We start from the raw sequence: 17,185 nt of genomic DNA on the forward strand, positions 1-17,185 counted from the left end.
CTGATGCACCCCTAACTACACGGAAGATAGCATGTTCAGTGGCAGATTTCAGAAAGTAGAAGAGCAGACAACCAAGTTGCCTGCTCCTACTGTAATAAACCTTGTAGTATGAATGCATCTGCACGAGTAGAAGTTACAAAAACAAGTCACAAAAATTCAGGCCTAAGTTCTTCCACAAGTCATAAGGCAAAATATTACAAAAAGTTTCCAGTGGATGTGAAACACAACAGGTAACCTTCTCTCAGAATCTCAGATGCCAATCTGCAACAACCGGAAACAGAACTGCTTTCAAGAAGAGATATGGATTACATATATAAAACCCAAAAATATTCTCTGATGCTGTAAGGTCAGGGTGTTTCCCTTCTCTTACCCAGCATAATAAAAATGGTAAGAAAACACAGGTACCATCCTAGCCACTTAGCACAGACGTTTCTGGTACAGGAGGACAAAGAGCCAGGGCTGAGGCCTTGGCTGCCTTCAGAAACCCTGTCCCAATTTCCTCTATACACCACTTCCACTGCACAACACAAGCAACTGCAACTCTGCTCACCATGAGCAACAGCTCATCTTTGTACCTCCTCACAACTGCAGCTACTCACCATGAACTAGCACCGTGACAGCTACAACTCAATCCAAACACAACCTACATAAACTAATCCTACAGTAATGCTGCGCTGCTATTGTGGTAGCCCTAGTACCACACAGAGCTCCTTGCTCACTCCCCCCCAATAGAACAGAATGGAAAAGGTAAAAAGTGACAAAAGTCATGAGCTGAATTAAAGACAGTTACACAGGTAAAGCAACAGTTGTGCACGCAAGCAAAGCAAAACATGGAATTCATTCACTACTTCCCATCGCAGAAAGGTGTTCAGCCCTTGCATGGGTACTTGAGAAGGCAAAATGCCTCTATTCTGAATGTACCCACTTTTTTCTTCCTTCCTCAGCTGAAAATGACATCACGTAGTATTGATTATTGGTTTAGGTAGCTGGCCTCTGCTGCCCAGCTTTGTCCTTTCCAAATCTCTTGTGCACCACCAGCAGACTCACTGGCTGGATAGTGTAAGAAACAGAAAAGACCTTGAAACAGAGTAAGCTCTGTGCAGCAATAATGAAAACATCCCCGTACTATCAACAATGTTCTCAGAGCACAAATCAAATCACAGGCCCATACTGACTATGAAACCTCACCATAGCCAAAAAGAAGAAAGCAACCACCAAACTCCTCTCTGGAAACTGCCTATTTGCCCATACAAATTCACCATGAAGACATAAAAGACAAACACATGACTTGAACCACCAAGATGCTGACGGCAGGTACAAAAGAAAAACTATACATACCAGAACACAAGGAAGAGCTGTTCATAGAAGTAACGGAATTAAAACAGACACGGAAAAAATATTTTATTGAGCAAAGAATGTATCAGAAAGGACAAAACAACACTAGAATACTGAAAGAGACACTAGAAAAGGAGTTCAATAGAGCTCATTTTCGTCTCAGGACCTGCCAAAAAAAAAAAAAAAAAAAAGGTGTCACGCCTGAGAAGCACCAACTCTTCTCCCTGAAAGAAACAAGGACCCAGACCCCTGGAGGGAGCTGCCCAAGGGACCACCAGCCCACTCGCCCACCCTCAGAGCCCCACAATACCCTCCCCTGCTTCAGCTGCTCTCACCAGAGCGACGCGCAGCAGAGTTCTGGCCGGGGCTGGAGCAGGGCTCGCAGGCGGGCACCCTGGGCAAATTGGCTGGGCATGCAAAGCAACGGCCAAAGAGGAGGCTGAGCACCCCTGCTCACGGGGGCTTCAGCCACGGCCTGCACTGCAAAGCGCCCGGGACTCCTGGCCAGCACCTGACTTACAGGGCGGCCCAGGTCCCCAAGGCCCTCGGAGGCTCCTTCTCTCCGATTGAGGGGCACCATGACCCGCACCCCACTAGCGGGGCGGTCACCCCACACAGGCTGCCAGCGGAGGGAGCGCAAAGGCTCCCAGACCCGGACCCTGATTACAGGCAGGTCGACACCCAGGGAGCCAGAGAGCTCGGCTGTCCCCTCACAGCAACAGGAACGAGACTCAACAGCCAGGTAGTGGAGCTTCACGGCCAAAGGCCGGGGGGACGGCGGCCCCAGCCCCGAGCACAAGGGGGGCACACGCACGGCCCCACACCTCCCGGCCCCATGCCTCTGAAAGGCCGGGGCCGGAGATTCCCAACAAGGCCCAAGAAGCTCAAGGCTCCGACCTGCGCCCAAGTTATGGGCAGGCCTCCTGGCTGTACCACAACACCACCATCATCAGCATTATCAGCAGCAGCATCAGCATTATTGCCACATACTTCTTCAGGAGCCCAGCGAGCAACCTCGACCCCAACCAGGGGGAGGTCACCCCAGCCAGAGGTGGGCCTGCGCCCTCCGGCACAGCACTTCCTCAACCTGCACCCTCTAAAGGGCGAGGGAGGGCTCGTTCCTGTGAGCTGCTAAAGCAGCCTCCCAAGCCCTGCTTAAAGCAAGCTGGGGCTGCTCCTGGGAACACTGGGCTCCATGCACTGTGACTGTGCGTGGAAGCCAGAGAGCCTCAACACGCCAAGGAGCAAGTGCTGCGACACGCCCTGACAACAGGGGGTCACGCTGGCAGGTCACCAGCAGGACAGGCAGCCACGCAGGCAGAGACCCAGGTCCTGACTACAGGCAGGTCGCGTTGCCCGCACCACGACTAAGCGGCTTGGCGCTATCCTTCGAAAGAAGGGGCAAGCCCAGACCTTCCCTCCGCTCGCGGACTCAGAGGAGACCCCCCTGTTACTGCACAGAGACCTGCTCTCCCTCCTGGGAGGTTTAAGCTAAACTGCAGTGATTTTAACAGTGGCCTAAAGGACAAGCTCACTCGCTCGCTCACTCACACTGACAAGGACAGACAAACACAAAACAGAACATCCCAAAAAGGAGACGGACTCCATGCAGCCAATGTCAGGGGAGTCACCCTACTCACGAGCAAGACAGGAGAGCCTCAGAGCAGCCCCTGGGCTGCGTGGAAGCCAGAGAGCCTCAACACGCCAAGGGGAAAATGCTGCGACACACCCTGACACCAGGGGGTCATGCTGGGCAGGCCGCCAGCAGGCAGAAAGCCGCCGGGGCAGAGGAGCGGGACGGGGAAACGGCCCTCCCCTGTTTACAGGGTGGCCTGGGGGTCCAGAGAGCTCCATTTCCCCCTCGGGTGCGGAGGCGCTGGCTCTCACCCTCCTTACAGGGTCGCCACGCTCTCCGGGCAGCCAAAGGAGCAAGACGGCCAAAGGCCAAAACCAACAGGAGCAAAGACCCGAGCCCTGCTTACAGGGAGGTCGCCCAGCACAAAAACCCCACCAGGGCACCCTAAAGGTGCCCACCATGCTCTTACATGACCTCGCCCTGTGCCCACAGGGAGGTCCCTTTGCCCAGGGTGCCTTTCCCGTGCCCCCTCTTCAGCCCGACGCCGCTCCTTGCCTCCCCGTTCCACACGCCGCCTCTTTTCTGTTGTCCATCAGCTGCTGCCAAGGAAGGAAAACATCGTTAGGCCTGAGAAGCACCAACTCTTCTCCCTGAAAGAAACAAGGACCCAGACCCCTGGAGGGAGCCGCCCAAGGGACCACCAGCCCACTCGCCCACCCTCAGAGCCCCACAATACCCTCCCCTACTTCAGCTGCTCTCACCAGAGCGACGCACAGCAGAGTTCTGGCCGGGGCTGGAGCAGGGCTCGCAGGCGGGCACCCTGGGCAAATTGGCTGGGCATGCAAAGCAACGGCCAAAGAGGAGGCTGAGCACCCCTGCTCACGGGGGCTTCAGCCACGGCCTGCACTGCAAAGCGCCCGGGACTCCTGGCCAGCACCTGACTTACAGGGCGGCCCAGGTCCCCAAGGCCCTCGGAGGCTCCTTCTCTCCGATTGAGGGGCACCATGACCCGCACCCCACTAGCGGGGCGGTCACCCCACACAGGCTGCCAGCGGAGGGAGCGCAAAGGCTCCCAGACCCGGACCCTGATTACAGGCAGGTCGACACCCAGGGAGCCAGAGAGCTCGGCTGTCCCCTCACAGCAACAGGAACGAGACTCAACAGCCAGGTAGTGGAGCTTCACGGCCAAAGGCCGGGGGGCCGGCGGCCCCAGCCCCGAGCACAAGGGGGGCACACGCACGGCCCCACACCTCCCGGCCCCACGCCTCTGAAAGGCCGGGGCCGGAGATTCCCAACAAGGCCCAAGGAGCCCAAGGCTCCGACCTGCGCCCAAGTTATGGGCGGGCCTCCTGGCTGTACCACAACACCACCATCATCAGCATTATCAGCAGCAGCACCATCATCATCATCATCATCATCGCCATGTACTTCTTCAGGAGCCCAGCGAGCAACCTCGACCCCAACCAGGGGGAGGTCACCCCAGCCAGAGGTGGGCCTGCGCCCTCCGGCACAGCACTTCCTCAACCTGCACCCTCTAAAGGGCGAGGGAGGGCTCGTTCCTGTGAGCTGCTAAAGCAGCCTCCCAAGCCCTGCTTAAAGCAAGCTGGGGCTGCTCCTGGGAACACTGGGCTCCATGCACTGTGACTGTGCGTGGAAGCCAGAGAGCCTCAACACGCCAAGGGGAAAATGCTGCGACACACCCTGACACCAGGGGGTCACGCTGGGCAGGCCGCCAGCAGGCAGAAAGCCGCCGGGGCAGAGGAGCGGGACGGGGAAACGGCCCTCCCCTGTTTACAGGGTGGCCTGGGGGTCCAGAGAGCTCCATTTCCCCCTCGGGTGCGGAGGCGCTGGCTCTCACCCTCCTTACAGGGTCGCCACGCTCTCCGGGCAGCCAAAGGAGCAAGACGGCCAAAGGCCAAAACCAACAGGAGCAAAGACCCGAGCCCTGCTTACAGGGAGGTCGCCCAGCACAAAAACCCCACCAGGGCACCCTAAAGGTGCCCACCATGCTCTTACATGACCTCGCCCTGTGCCCACAGGGAGGTCCCTTTGCCCAGGGTGCCTTTCCCGTGCCCCCTCTTCAGCCCGACGCCGCTCCTTGCCTCCCCGTTCCACACGCCGCCTCTTTTCTGTTGTCCATCAGCTGCTGCCAAGGAAGGAAAACATCGTTAGGCCTGAGAAGCACCAACTCTTCTCCCTGAAAGAAACAAGGACCCAGACCCCTGGAGGGAGCCGCCCAAGGGACCACCAGCCCACTCGCCCACCCTCAGAGCCCCACAATACCCTCCCCTACTTCAGCTGCTCTCACCAGAGCGACGCACAGCAGAGTTCTGGCCGGGGCTGGAGCAGGGCTCGCAGGCGGGCACCCTGGGCAAATTGGCTGGGCATGCAAAGCAACGGCCAAAGAGGAGGCTGAGCACCCCTGCTCACGGGGGCTTCAGCCATGGCCTGCACTGCAAAGCGCCCGGGACTCCTGGCCAGCACCTGACTTACAGGGCGGCCCAGGTCCCCAAGGCCCTCGGAGGCTCCTTCTCTCCGATTGAGGGGCACCATGACCCGCACCCCACTAGCGGGGCGGTCACCCCACACAGGCTGCCAGCGGAGGGAGCGCAAAGGCTCCCAGACCCGGACCCTGATTACAGGCAGGTCGACACCCAGGGAGCCAGAGAGCTCGGCTGTCCCCTCACAGCAACAGGAACGAGACTCAACAGCCAGGTAGTGGAGCTTCACGGCCAAAGGCCGGGGGGCCGGCGGCCCCAGCCCCGAGCACAAGGGGGGCACACGCACGGCCCCACACCTCCCGGCCCCACGCCTCTGAAAGGCCGGGGCCGGAGATTCCCAACAAGGCCCAAGGAGCCCAAGGCTCCGACCTGCGCCCAAGTTATGGGCGGGCCTCCTGGCTGTACCACAACACCACCATCATCAGCATTATCAGCAGCAGCACCATCATCATCATCATCATCGCCATGTACTTCTTCAGGAGCCCAGCGAGCAACCTCGACCCCAACCAGGGGGAGGTCACCCCAGCCAGAGGTGGGCCTGCGCCCTCCGGCACAGCACTTCCTCAACCTGCACCCTCTAAAGGGCGAGGGAGGGCTCGTTCCTGTGAGCTGCTAAAGCAGCCTCCCAAGCCCTGCTTAAAGCAAGCTGGGGCTGCTCCTGGGAACACTGGGCTCCATGCACTGTGACTGTGCGTGGAAGCCAGAGAGCCTCAACACGCCAAGGAGCAAGTGCTGTGACACGCCCTGACAACAGGGGGTCACGCTGGCAGGTCACCAGCAGGACAGGCAGCCACGCAGGCAGAGACCCAGGTCCTGACTACAGGCAGGTCGCGTTGCCCGCACCACGACTAAGCGGCTTGGCGCTGTCCTTCGAAAGAAGGGGCAAGCCCAGACCTTCCCTCCGCTCGCGGACTCAGAGGAGACCCCCCTGTTACTGCACAGAGCCCTGCTCTCCCTCCTGGGAGGTTTAAGCTAAACTGCAGTGATTTTAACAGGGGCCTAAAGGACAAGCTCACTCGCTCGCTCACTCACACTGACAAGGACAGACAAACACAAAACAGAACATCCCAAAAAGGAGACGGACTCCATGCAGCCAATGTCTGGGGAGTCACCCCACTCGCGAGCAAGACAGGAGAGCCTCAGAGCAGCCCCTGGGCTGCGTGGAAGCCAGAGAGCCTCAACACGCCAAGGGGAAAATGCTGCGACACACCCTGACACCAGGGGGTCACGCTGGGCAGGCCGCCAGCAGGCAGAAAGCCGCCGGGGCAGAGGAGCGGGACGGGGAAACGGCCCTCCCCTGTTTACAGGGTGGCCTGGGGGTCCAGAGAGCTCCATTTCCCCCTCGGGTGCGGAGGCGCTGGCTCTCACCCTCCTTACAGGGTCGCCACGCTCTCCGGGCAGCCAAAGGAGCAAGACGGCCAAAGGCCAAAACCAACAGGAGCAAAGACCCGAGCCCTGCTTACAGGGAGGTCGCCCAGCACAAAAACCCCACCAGGGCACCCTAAAGGTGCCCACCATGCTCTTACATGACCTCGCCCTGTGCCCACAGGGAGGTCCCTTTGCCCAGGGTGCCTTTCCCGTGCCCCCTCTTCAGCCCGACGCCGCTCCTTGCCTCCCCGTTCCACACGCCGCCTCTTTTCTGTTGTCCATCAGCTGCTGCCAAGGAAGGAAAACATCGTTAGGCCTGAGAAGCACCAACTCTTCTCCCTGAAAGAAACAAGGACCCAGACCCCTGGAGGGAGCCGCCCAAGGGACCACCAGCCCACTCGCCCACCCTCAGAGCCCCACAATACCCTCCCCTACTTCAGCTGCTCTCACCAGAGCGACGCACAGCAGAGTTCTGGCCGGGGCTGGAGCAGGGCTCGCAGGCGGGCACCCTGGGCAAATTGGCTGGGCATGCAAAGCAACGGCCAAAGAGGAGGCTGAGCACCCCTGCTCACGGGGGCTTCAGCCACGGCCTGCACTGCAAAGCGCCCGGGACTCCTGGCCAGCACCTGACTTACAGGGCGGCCCAGGTCCCCAAGGCCCTCGGAGGCTCCTTCTCTCCGATTGAGGGGCACCATGACCCGCACCCCACTAGCGGGGCGGTCACCCCACACAGGCTGCCAGCGGAGGGAGCGCAAAGGCTCCCAGACCCGGACCCTGATTACAGGCAGGTCGACACCCAGGGAGCCAGAGAGCTCGGCTGTCCCCTCACAGCAACAGGAACGAGACTCAACAGCCAGGTAGTGGAGCTTCACGGCCAAAGGCCGGGGGGCCGGCGGCCCCAGCCCCGAGCACAAGGGGGGCACACGCACGGCCCCACACCTCCCGGCCCCACGCCTCTGAAAGGCCGGGGCCGGAGATTCCCAACAAGGCCCAAGGAGCCCAAGGCTCCGACCTGCGCCCAAGTTATGGGCGGGCCTCCTGGCTGTACCACAACACCACCATCATCAGCATTATCAGCAGCAGCACCATCATCATCATCATCATCATCATCGCCATGTACTTCTTCAGGAGCCCAGCGAGCAACCTCGACCCCAACCAGGGGGAGGTCACCCCAGCCAGAGGTGGGCCTGCGCCCTCCGGCACAGCACTTCCTCAACCTGCACCCTCTAAAGGGCGAGGGAGGGCTCGTTCCTGTGAGCTGCTAAAGCAGCCTCCCAAGCCCTGCTTAAAGCAAGTTGGGGCTGCTCCTGGGAACACTGGGCTCCATGCACTGTGACTGTGCGTGGAAGCCAGAGAGCCTCAACACGCCAAGGGGAAAATGCTGCGACACACCCTGACACCAGGGGGTCATGCTGGGCAGGCCGCCAGCAGGCAGAAAGCCGCCGGGGCAGAGGAGCGGGACGGGGAAACGGCCCTCCCCTGTTTACAGGGTGGCCTGGGGGTCCAGAGAGCTCCATTTCCCCCTCGGGTGCGGAGGCGCTGGCTCTCACCCTCCTTACAGGGTCGCCACGCTCTCCGGGCAGCCAAAGGAGCAAGACGGCCAAAGGCCAAAACCAACAGGAGCAAAGACCCGAGCCCTGCTTACAGGGAGGTCGCCCAGCACAAAAACCCCACCAGGGCACCCTAAAGGTGCCCACCATGCTCTTACATGACCTCGCCCTGTGCCCACAGGGAGGTCCCTTTGCCCAGGGTGCCTTTCCCGTGCCCCCTCTTCAGCCCGACGCCGCTCCTTGCCTCCCCGTTCCACACGCCGCCTCTTTTCTGTTGTCCATCAGCTGCTGCCAAGGAAGGAAAACATCGTTAGGCCTGAGAAGCACCAACTCTTCTCCCTGAAAGAAACAAGGACCCAGACCCCTGGAGGGAGCCGCCCAAGGGACCACCAGCCCACTCGCCCACCCTCAGAGCCCCACAATACCCTCCCCTACTTCAGCTGCTCTCACCAGAGCGACGCACAGCAGAGTTCTGGCCGGGGCTGGAGCAGGGCTCGCAGGCGGGCACCCTGGGCAAATTGGCTGGGCATGCAAAGCAACGGCCAAAGAGGAGGCTGAGCACCCCTGCTCACGGGGGCTTCAGCCACGGCCTGCACTGCAAAGCGCCCGGGACTCCTGGCCAGCACCTGACTTACAGGGCGGCCCAGGTCCCCAAGGCCCTCGGAGGCTCCTTCTCTCCGATTGAGGGGCACCATGACCCGCACCCCACTAGCGGGGCGGTCACCCCACACAGGCTGCCAGCGGAGGGAGCGCAAAGGCTCCCAGACCCGGACCCTGATTACAGGCAGGTCGACACCCAGGGAGCCAGAGAGCTCGGCTGTCCCCTCACAGCAACAGGAACGAGACTCAACAGCCAGGTAGTGGAGCTTCACGGCCAAAGGCCGGGGGGACGGCGGCCCCAGCCCCGAGCACAAGGGGGGCACACGCACGGCCCCACACCTCCCGGCCCCACGCCTCTGAAAGGCCGGGGCCGGAGATTCCCAACAAGGCCCAAGGAGCCCAAGGCTCCGACCTGCGCCCAAGTTATGGGCGGGCCTCCTGGCTGTACCACAACACCACCATCATCAGCATTATCAGCAGCAGCACCATCATCATCATCATCATCATCATCATCGCCATGTACTTCTTCAGGAGCCCAGCGAGCAACCTCGACCCCAACCAGGGGGAGGTCACCCCAGCCAGAGGTGGGCCTGCGCCCTCCGGCACAGCACTTCCTCAACCTGCACCCTCTAAAGGGCGAGGGAGGGCTCGTTCCTGTGAGCTGCTAAAGCAGCCTCCCAAGCCCTGCTTAAAGCAAGCTGGGGCTGCTCCTGGGAACACTGGGCTCCATGCACTGCACTGTGACTGTGCGTGGAAGCCAGAGAGCCTCAACACGCCAAGGGGAAAATGCTGCGACACACCCTGACACCAGGGGGTCACGCTGGGCAGGCCGCCAGCAGGCAGAAAGCCGCCGGGGCAGAGGAGCGGGACGGGGAAACGGCCCTCCCCTGTTTACAGGGTGGCCTGGGGGTCCAGAGAGCTCCATTTCCCCCTCGGGTGCGGAGGCGCTGGCTCTCACCCTCCTTACAGGGTCGCCACGCTCTCCGGGCAGCCAAAGGAGCAAGACGGCCAAAGGCCAAAACCAACAGGAGCAAAGACCCGAGCCCTGCTTACAGGGAGGTCGCCCAGCACAAAAACCCCACCAGGGCACCCTAAAGGTGCCCACCATGCTCTTACATGACCTCGCCCTGTGCCCACAGGGAGGTCCCTTTGCCCAGGGTGCCTTTCCCGTGCCCCCTCTTCAGCCCGACGCCGCTCCTTGCCTCCCCGTTCCACACGCCGCCTCTTTTCTGTTGTCCATCAGCTGCTGCCAAGGAAGGAAAACATCGTTAGGCCTGAGAAGCACCAACTCTTCTCCCTGAAAGAAACAAGGACCCAGACCCCTGGAGGGAGCCGCCCAAGGGACCGCCAGCCCACTCGCCCACCCTCAGAGCCCCACAATACCCTCCCCTACTTCAGCTGCTCTCACCAGAGCGACGCACAGCAGAGTTCTGGCCGGGGCTGGAGCAGGGCTCGCAGGCGGGCACCCTGGGCAAATTGGCTGGGCATGCAAAGCAACGGCCAAAGAGGAGGCTGAGCACCCCTGCTCACGGGGGCTTCAGCCACGGCCTGCACTGCAAAGCGCCCGGGACTCCTGGCCAGCACCTGACTTACAGGGCGGCCCAGGTCCCCAAGGCCCTCGGAGGCTCCTTCTCTCCGATTGAGGGGCACCATGACCCGCACCCCACTAGCGGGGCGGTCACCCCACACAGGCTGCCAGCGGAGGGAGCGCAAAGGCTCCCAGACCCGGACCCTGATTACAGGCAGGTCGACACCCAGGGAGCCAGAGAGCTCGGCTGTCCCCTCACAGCAACAGGAACGAGACTCAACAGCCAGGTAGTGGAGCTTCACGGCCAAAGGCCGGGGGGCCGGCGGCCCCAGCCCCGAGCACAAGGGGGGCACACGCACGGCCCCACACCTCCCGGCCCCACGCCTCTGAAAGGCCGGGGCCGGAGATTCCCAACAAGGCCCAAGGAGCCCAAGGCTCCGACCTGCGCCCAAGTTATGGGCGGGCCTCCTGGCTGTACCACAACACCACCATCATCAGCATTATCAGCAGCAGCACCATCATCATCATCATCATCATCATCATCGCCATGTACTTCTTCAGGAGCCCAGCGAGCAACCTCGACCCCAACCAGGGGGAGGTCACCCCAGCCAGAGGTGGGCCTGCGCCCTCCGGCACAGCACTTCCTCAACCTGCACCCTCTAAAGGGCGAGGGAGGGCTCGTTCCTGTGAGCTGCTAAAGCAGCCTCCCAAGCCCTGCTTAAAGCAAGCTGGGGCTGCTCCTGGGAACACTGGGCTCCATGCACTGTGACTGTGCGTGGAAGCCAGAGAGCCTCAACACGCCAAGGGAAAATGCTGCGACACACCCTGACACCAGGGGGTCACGCTGGGCAGGCCGCCAGCAGGCAGAAAGCCGCCGGGGCAGAGGAGCGGGACGGGGAAACGGCCCTCCCCTGTTTACAGGGTGGCCTGGGGGTCCAGAGAGCTCCATTTCCCCCTCGGGTGCGGAGGCGCTGGCTCTCACCCTCCTTACAGGGTCGCCACGCTCTCCGGGCAGCCAAAGGAGCAAGACGGCCAAAGGCCAAAACCAACAGGAGCAAAGACCCGAGCCCTGCTTACAGGGAGGTCGCCCAGCACAAAAACCCCACCAGGGCACCCTAAAGGTGCCCACCATGCTCTTACATGACCTCGCCCTGTGCCCACAGGGAGGTCCCTTTGCCCAGGGTGCCTTTCCCGTGCCCCCTCTTCAGCCCGACGCCGCTCCTTGCCTCCCCGTTCCACACGCCGCCTCTTTTCTGTTGTCCATCAGCTGCTGCCAAGGAAGGAAAACATCGTTAGGCCTGAGAAGCACCAACTCTTCTCCCTGAAAGAAACAAGGACCCAGACCCCTGGAGGGAGCCGCCCAAGGGACCGCCAGCCCACTCGCCCACCCTCAGAGCCCCACAATACCCTCCCCTACTTCAGCTGCTCTCACCAGAGCGACGCACAGCAGAGTTCTGGCCGGGGCTGGAGCAGGGCTCGCAGGCGGGCACCCTGGGCAAATTGGCTGGGCATGCAAAGCAACGGCCAAAGAGGAGGCTGAGCACCCCTGCTCACGGGGGCTTCAGCCACGGCCTGCACTGCAAAGCGCCCGGGACTCCTGGCCAGCACCTGACTTACAGGGCGGCCCAGGTCCCCAAGGCCCTCGGAGGCTCCTTCTCTCCGATTGAGGGGCACCATGACCCGCACCCCACTAGCGGGGCGGTCACCCCACACAGGCTGCCAGCGGAGGGAGCGCAAAGGCTCCCAGACCCGGACCCTGATTACAGGCAGGTCGACACCCAGGGAGCCAGAGAGCTCGGCTGTCCCCTCACAGCAACAGGAACGAGACTCAACAGCCAGGTAGTGGAGCTTCACGGCCAAAGGCCGGGGGGCCGGCGGCCCCAGCCCCGAGCACAAGGGGGGCACACGCACGGCCCCACACCTCCCGGCCCCACGCCTCTGAAAGGCCGGGGCCGGAGATTCCCAACAAGGCCCAAGGAGCCCAAGGCTCCGACCTGCGCCCAAGTTATGGGCGGGCCTCCTGGCTGTACCACAACACCACCATCATCAGCATTATCAGCAGCAGCACCATCATCATCATCATCATCATCATCATCGCCATGTACTTCTTCAGGAGCCCAGCGAGCAACCTCGACCCCAACCAGGGGGAGGTCACCCCAGCCAGAGGTGGGCCTGCGCCCTCCGGCACAGCACTTCCTCAACCTGCACCCTCTAAAGGGCGAGGGAGGGCTCGTTCCTGTGAGCTGCTAAAGCAGCCTCCCAAGCCCTGCTTAAAGCAAGCTGGGGCTGCTCCTGGGAACACTGGGCTCCATGCACTGTGACTGTGCGTGGAAGCCAGAGAGCCTCAACACGCCAAGGGGAAAATGCTGCGACACACCCTGACACCAGGGGGTCACGCTGGGCAGGCCGCCAGCAGGCAGAAAGCCGCCGGGGCAGAGGAGCGGGACGGGGAAACGGCCCTCCCCTGTTTACAGGGTGGCCTGGGGGTCCAGAGAGCTCCATTTCCCCCTCGGGTGCGGAGGCGCTGGCTCTCACCCTCCTTACAGGGTCGCCACGCTCTCCGGGCAGCCAAAGGAGCAAGACGGCCAAAGGCCAAAACCAACAGGAGCAAAGACCCGAGCCCTGCTTACAGGGAGGTCGCCCAGCACAAAAACCCCACCAGGGCACCCTAAAGGTGCCCACCATGCTCTTACATGACCTCGCCCTGTGCCCACAGGGAGGTCCCTTTGCCCAGGGTGCCTTTCCCGTGCCCCCTCTTCAGCCCGACGCCGCTCCTTGCCTCCCCGTTCCACACGCCGCCTCTTTTCTGTTGTCCATCAGCTGCTGCCAAGGAAGGAAAACATCGTTAGGCCTGAGAAGCACCAACTCTTCTCCCTGAAAGAAACAAGGACCCAGACCCCTGGAGGGAGCCGCCCAAGGGACCGCCAGCCCACTCGCCCACCCTCAGAGCCCCACAATACCCTCCCCTACTTCAGCTGCTCTCACCAGAGCGACGCACAGCAGAGTTCTGGCCGGGGCTGGAGCAGGGCTCGCAGGCGGGCACCCTGGGCAAATTGGCTGGGCATGCAAAGCAACGGCCAAAGAGGAGGCTGAGCACCCCTGCTCACGGGGGCTTCAGCCACGGCCTGCACTGCAAAGCGCCCGGGACTCCTGGCCAGCACCTGACTTACAGGGCGGCCCAGGTCCCCAAGGCCCTCGGAGGCTCCTTCTCTCCGATTGAGGGGCACCATGACCCGCACCCCACTAGCGGGGCGGTCACCCCACACAGGCTGCCAGCGGAGGGAGCGCAAAGGCTCCCAGACCCGGACCCTGATTACAGGCAGGTCGACACCCAGGGAGCCAGAGAGCTCGGCTGTCCCCTCACAGCAACAGGAACGAGACTCAACAGCCAGGTAGTGGAGCTTCACGGCCAAAGGCCGGGGGGACGGCGGCCCCAGCCCCGAGCACAAGGGGGGCACACGCACGGCCCCACACCTCCCGGCCCCACGCCTCTGAAAGGCCGGGGCCGGAGATTCCCAACAAGGCCCAAGGAGCCCAAGGCTCCGACCTGCGCCCAAGTTATGGGCGGGCCTCCTGGCTGTACCACAACACCACCATCATCAGCATTATCAGCAGCAGCACCATCATCATCATCATCATCATCATCATCGCCATGTACTTCTTCAGGAGCCCAGCGAGCAACCTCGACCCCAACCAGGGGGAGGTCACCCCAGCCAGAGGTGGGCCTGCGCCCTCCGGCACAGCACTTCCTCAACCTGCACCCTCTAAAGGGCGAGGGAGGGCTCGTTCCTGTGAGCTGCTAAAGCAGCCTCCCAAGCCCTGCTTAAAGCAAGCTGGGGCTGCTCCTGGGAACACTGGGCTCCATGCACTGTGACTGTGCGTGGAAGCCAGAGAGCCTCAACACGCCAAGGGGAAAATGCTGCGACACACCCTGACACCAGGGGGTCACGCTGGGCAGGCCGCCAGCAGGCAGAAAGCCGCCGGGGCAGAGGAGCGGGACGGGGAAACGGCCCTCCCCTGTTTACAGGGTGGCCTGGGGGTCCAGAGAGCTCCATTTCCCCCTCGGGTGCGGAGGCGCTGGCTCTCACCCTCCTTACAGGGTCGCCACGCTCTCCGGGCAGCCAAAGGAGCAAGACGGCCAAAGGCCAAAACCAACAGGAGCAAAGACCCGAGCCCTGCTTACAGGGAGGTCGCCCAGCACAAAAACCCCACCAGGGCACCCTAAAGGTGCCCACCATGCTCTTACATGACCTCGCCCTGTGCCCACAGGGAGGTCCCTTTGCCCAGGGTGCCTTTCCCGTGCCCCCTCTTCAGCCCGACGCCGCTCCTTGCCTCCCCGTTCCACACGCCGCCTCTTTTCTGTTGTCCATCAGCTGCTGCCAAGGAAGGAAAACATCGTTAGGCCTGAGAAGCACCAACTCTTCTCCCTGAAAGAAACAAGGACCCAGACCCCTGGAGGGAGCCGCCCAAGGGACCGCCAGCCCACTCGCCCACCCTCAGAGCCCCACAATACCCTCCCCTACTTCAGCTGCTCTCACCAGAGCGACGCACAGCAGAGTTCTGGCCGGGGCTGGAGCAGGGCTCGCAGGCGGGCACCCTGGGCAAATTGGCTGGGCATGCAAAGCAACGGCCAAAGAGGAGGCTGAGCACCCCTGCTCACGGGGGCTTCAGCCACGGCCTGCACTGCAAAGCGCCCGGGACTCCTGGCCAGCACCTGACTTACAGGGCGGCCCAGGTCCCCAAGGCCCTCGGAGGCTCCTTCTCTCCGATTGAGGGGCACCATGACCCGCACCCCACTAGCGGGGCGGTCACCCCACACAGGCTGCCAGCGGAGGGAGCGCAAAGGCTCCCAGACCCGGACCCTGATTACAGGCAGGTCGACACCCAGGGAGCCAGAGAGCTCGGCTGTCCCCTCACAGCAACAGGAACGAGACTCAACAGCCAGGTAGTGGAGCTTCACGGCCAAAGGCCGGGGGGCCGGCGGCCCCAGCCCCGAGCACAAGGGGGGCACATGCACGGCCCCACACCTCCCGGCCCCACGCCTCTGAAAGGCCGGGGCCGGAGATTCCCAACAAGGCCCAAGGAGCCCAAGGCTCCGACCTGCGCCCAAGTTATGGGCGGGCCTCCTGGCTGTACCACAACACCACCATCATCAGCATTATCAGCAGCAGCACCATCATCATCATCATCATCATCATCATCGCCATGTACTTCTTCAGGAGCCCAGCGAGCAACCTCGACCCCAACCAGGGGGAGGTCACCCCAGCCAGAGGTGGGCCTGCGCCCTCCGGCACAGCACTTCCTCAACCTGCACCCTCTAAAGGGCGAGGGAGGGCTCGTTCCTGTGAGCTGCTAAAGCAGCCTCCCAAGCCCTGCTTAAAGCAAGCTGGGGCTGCTCCTGGGAACACTGGGCTCCATGCACTGTGACTGTGCGTGGAAGCCAGAGAGCCTCAACACGCCAAGGGGAAAATGCTGCGACACACCCTGACACCAGGGGGTCACGCTGGGCAGGCCGCCAGCAGGCAGAAAGCCGCTGGGGCAGAGGAGCGGGACGGGGAAACGGCCCTCCCCTGTTTACAGGGTGGCCTGGGGGTCCAGAGAGCTCCATTTCCCCCTCGGGTGCGGAGGCGCTGGCTCTCACCCTCCTTACAGGGTCGCCACGCTCTCCGGGCAGCCAAAGGAGCAAGACGGCCAAAGGCCAAAACCAACAGGAGCAAAGACCCGAGCCCTGCTTACAGGGAGGTCGCCCAGCACAAAAACCCCACCAGGGCACCCTAAAGGTGCCCACCATGCTCTTACATGACCTCGCCCTGTGCCCACAGGGAGGTCCCTTTGCCCAGGGTGCCTTTCCCGTGCCCCCTCTTCAGCCCGACGCCGCTCCTTGCCTCCCCGTTCCACACGCCGCCTCTTTTCTGTTGTCCATCAGCTGCTGCCAAGGAAGGAAAACATCGTTAGGCCTGAGAAGCACCAACTCTTCTCCCTGAAAGAAACAAGGACCCAGACCCCTGGAGGGAGCCGCCCAAGGGACCGCCAGCCCACTCGCCCACCCTCAGAGCCCCACAATACCCTCCCCTACTTCAGCTGCTCTCACCAGAGCGACGCACAGCAGAGTTCTGGCCGGGGCTGGAGCAGGGCTCGCAGGCGGGCACCCTGGGCAAATTGGCTGGGCATGCAAAGCAACGGCCAAAGAGGAGGCTGAGCACCCCTGCTCACGGGGGCTTCAGCCACGGCCTGCACTGCAAAGCGCCCGGGACTCCTGGCCAGCACCTGACTTACAGGGCGGCCCAGGTCCCCAAGGCCCTCGGAGGCTCCTTCTCTCCGATTGAGGGGCACCATGACCCGCACCCCACTAGCGGGGCGGTCACCCCACACAGGCTGCCAGCGGAGGGAGCGCAAAGGCTCCCAGACCCGGACCCTGATTACAGGCAGGTCGACACCCAGGGAGCCAGAGAGCTCGGCTGTCCCCTCACAGCAACAGGAACGAGACTCAACAGCCAGGTAGTGGAGCTTCACGGCCAAAGGCCGGGGGGACGGCGGCCCCAGCCCCGAGCACAAGGGGGGCACACGCACGGCCCCACACCTCCCGGCCCCACGCCTCTGAAAGGCCGGGGCCGGAGATTCCCAACAAGGCCCAAGGAGCCCAAGGCTCCGACCTGCGCCCAAGTTATGGCGGCTCTGGCTGTACACAACACCACCTAATCATCAGCAATTATCACAGCAGCAAGCA

General features: G+C 62.3%; 3 protein-coding genes across 3 annotated transcripts; all 3 read right to left on the reverse strand.

The window, feature by feature from the left end:
* Positions 1–1,377: 1,377 nt before the first annotated feature.
* Positions 1,378–7,475, reverse strand: LOC115616227. Its single transcript, XM_030505229.1, has 7 exons — positions 7,353–7,475; positions 5,724–6,021; positions 5,342–5,679; positions 4,177–4,477; positions 3,673–4,132; positions 1,671–3,510; positions 1,378–1,501 (listed from the first exon to the last, which is right to left on the reverse strand). The coding sequence occupies exons 1-6, from the start codon at positions 7,473–7,475 to the stop codon at positions 3,504–3,506; spliced, it is 1,527 nt and encodes a 508-aa protein (XP_030361089.1). The 3' UTR covers positions 1,378–1,501; positions 1,671–3,503.
* Positions 7,476–9,675: 2,200 nt separating this feature from the next.
* LOC115616228 lies at positions 9,676–11,407 on the reverse strand. The gene is made up of 4 exons (XM_030505230.1): positions 11,378–11,407; positions 10,843–11,149; positions 10,339–10,798; positions 9,676–10,176 (listed from the first exon to the last, which is right to left on the reverse strand). Exons 1-4 carry the CDS (start codon positions 11,405–11,407, stop codon positions 10,170–10,172), a joined length of 804 nt encoding a protein of 267 aa, XP_030361090.1. The 3' UTR covers positions 9,676–10,169.
* On the reverse strand, positions 11,277–13,688 carry LOC115616229. The gene is made up of 4 exons (XM_030505232.1): positions 13,566–13,688; positions 12,395–12,701; positions 11,891–12,350; positions 11,277–11,728 (listed from the first exon to the last, which is right to left on the reverse strand). Exons 1-4 carry the CDS (start codon positions 13,686–13,688, stop codon positions 11,722–11,724), a joined length of 897 nt encoding a protein of 298 aa, XP_030361092.1. The 3' UTR covers positions 11,277–11,721.
* Between the last annotated feature and the right edge of the window lie 3,497 nt (positions 13,689–17,185).

Source organism: Strigops habroptila, chromosome 17 (genome assembly GCF_004027225.2).
Source record: "Strigops habroptila isolate Jane chromosome 17, bStrHab1.2.pri, whole genome shotgun sequence".
Classification (NCBI taxonomy): Eukaryota; Metazoa; Chordata; class Aves; order Psittaciformes; family Psittacidae; genus Strigops; species Strigops habroptila.

Excerpts from the sequence above, each read along its gene's own strand:
- LOC115616228 (XM_030505230.1), bottom strand. The coding sequence starts at position 11,407 with ATGGAGCTCTCTGGACCCCCAGGCCACCCT. Across the intron at positions 11,150-11,377 it reads CTGGACCCCCAGGCCACCCT|CTCACAGGAACGAGCCCTCC; the intron begins GTAAACAGGGGA and ends CTGCTTTAGCAG. Across the intron at positions 10,799-10,842 it reads CCGGCCCCGGCCTTTCAGAG|GCTCGGGGCTGGGGCCGCCG; the intron begins GCGTGGGGCCGG and ends TGCCCCCCTTGT.
- LOC115616227 (XM_030505229.1), bottom strand. The coding sequence starts at position 7,475 with ATGGTGCCCCTCAATCGGAGAGAAGGAGCCTCCGAGGGCCTTGGGGAC. Across the intron at positions 6,022-7,352 it reads AGGCCGTGGCTGAAGCCCCC|CTCACAGGAACGAGCCCTCC; the intron begins GTGAGCAGGGGT and ends CTGCTTTAGCAG. Across the intron at positions 5,680-5,723 it reads CCGGCCCCGGCCTTTCAGAG|GCTCGGGGCTGGGGCCGCCG; the intron begins GCGTGGGGCCGG and ends TGCCCCCCTTGT.
- LOC115616229 (XM_030505232.1), bottom strand. The coding sequence starts at position 13,688 with ATGGTGCCCCTCAATCGGAGAGAAGGAGCCTCCGAGGGCCTTGGGGAC. Across the intron at positions 12,702-13,565 it reads AGGCCGTGGCTGAAGCCCCC|CTCACAGGAACGAGCCCTCC; the intron begins GTGAGCAGGGGT and ends CTGCTTTAGCAG. Across the intron at positions 12,351-12,394 it reads CCGGCCCCGGCCTTTCAGAG|GCTCGGGGCTGGGGCCGCCG; the intron begins GCGTGGGGCCGG and ends TGCCCCCCTTGT.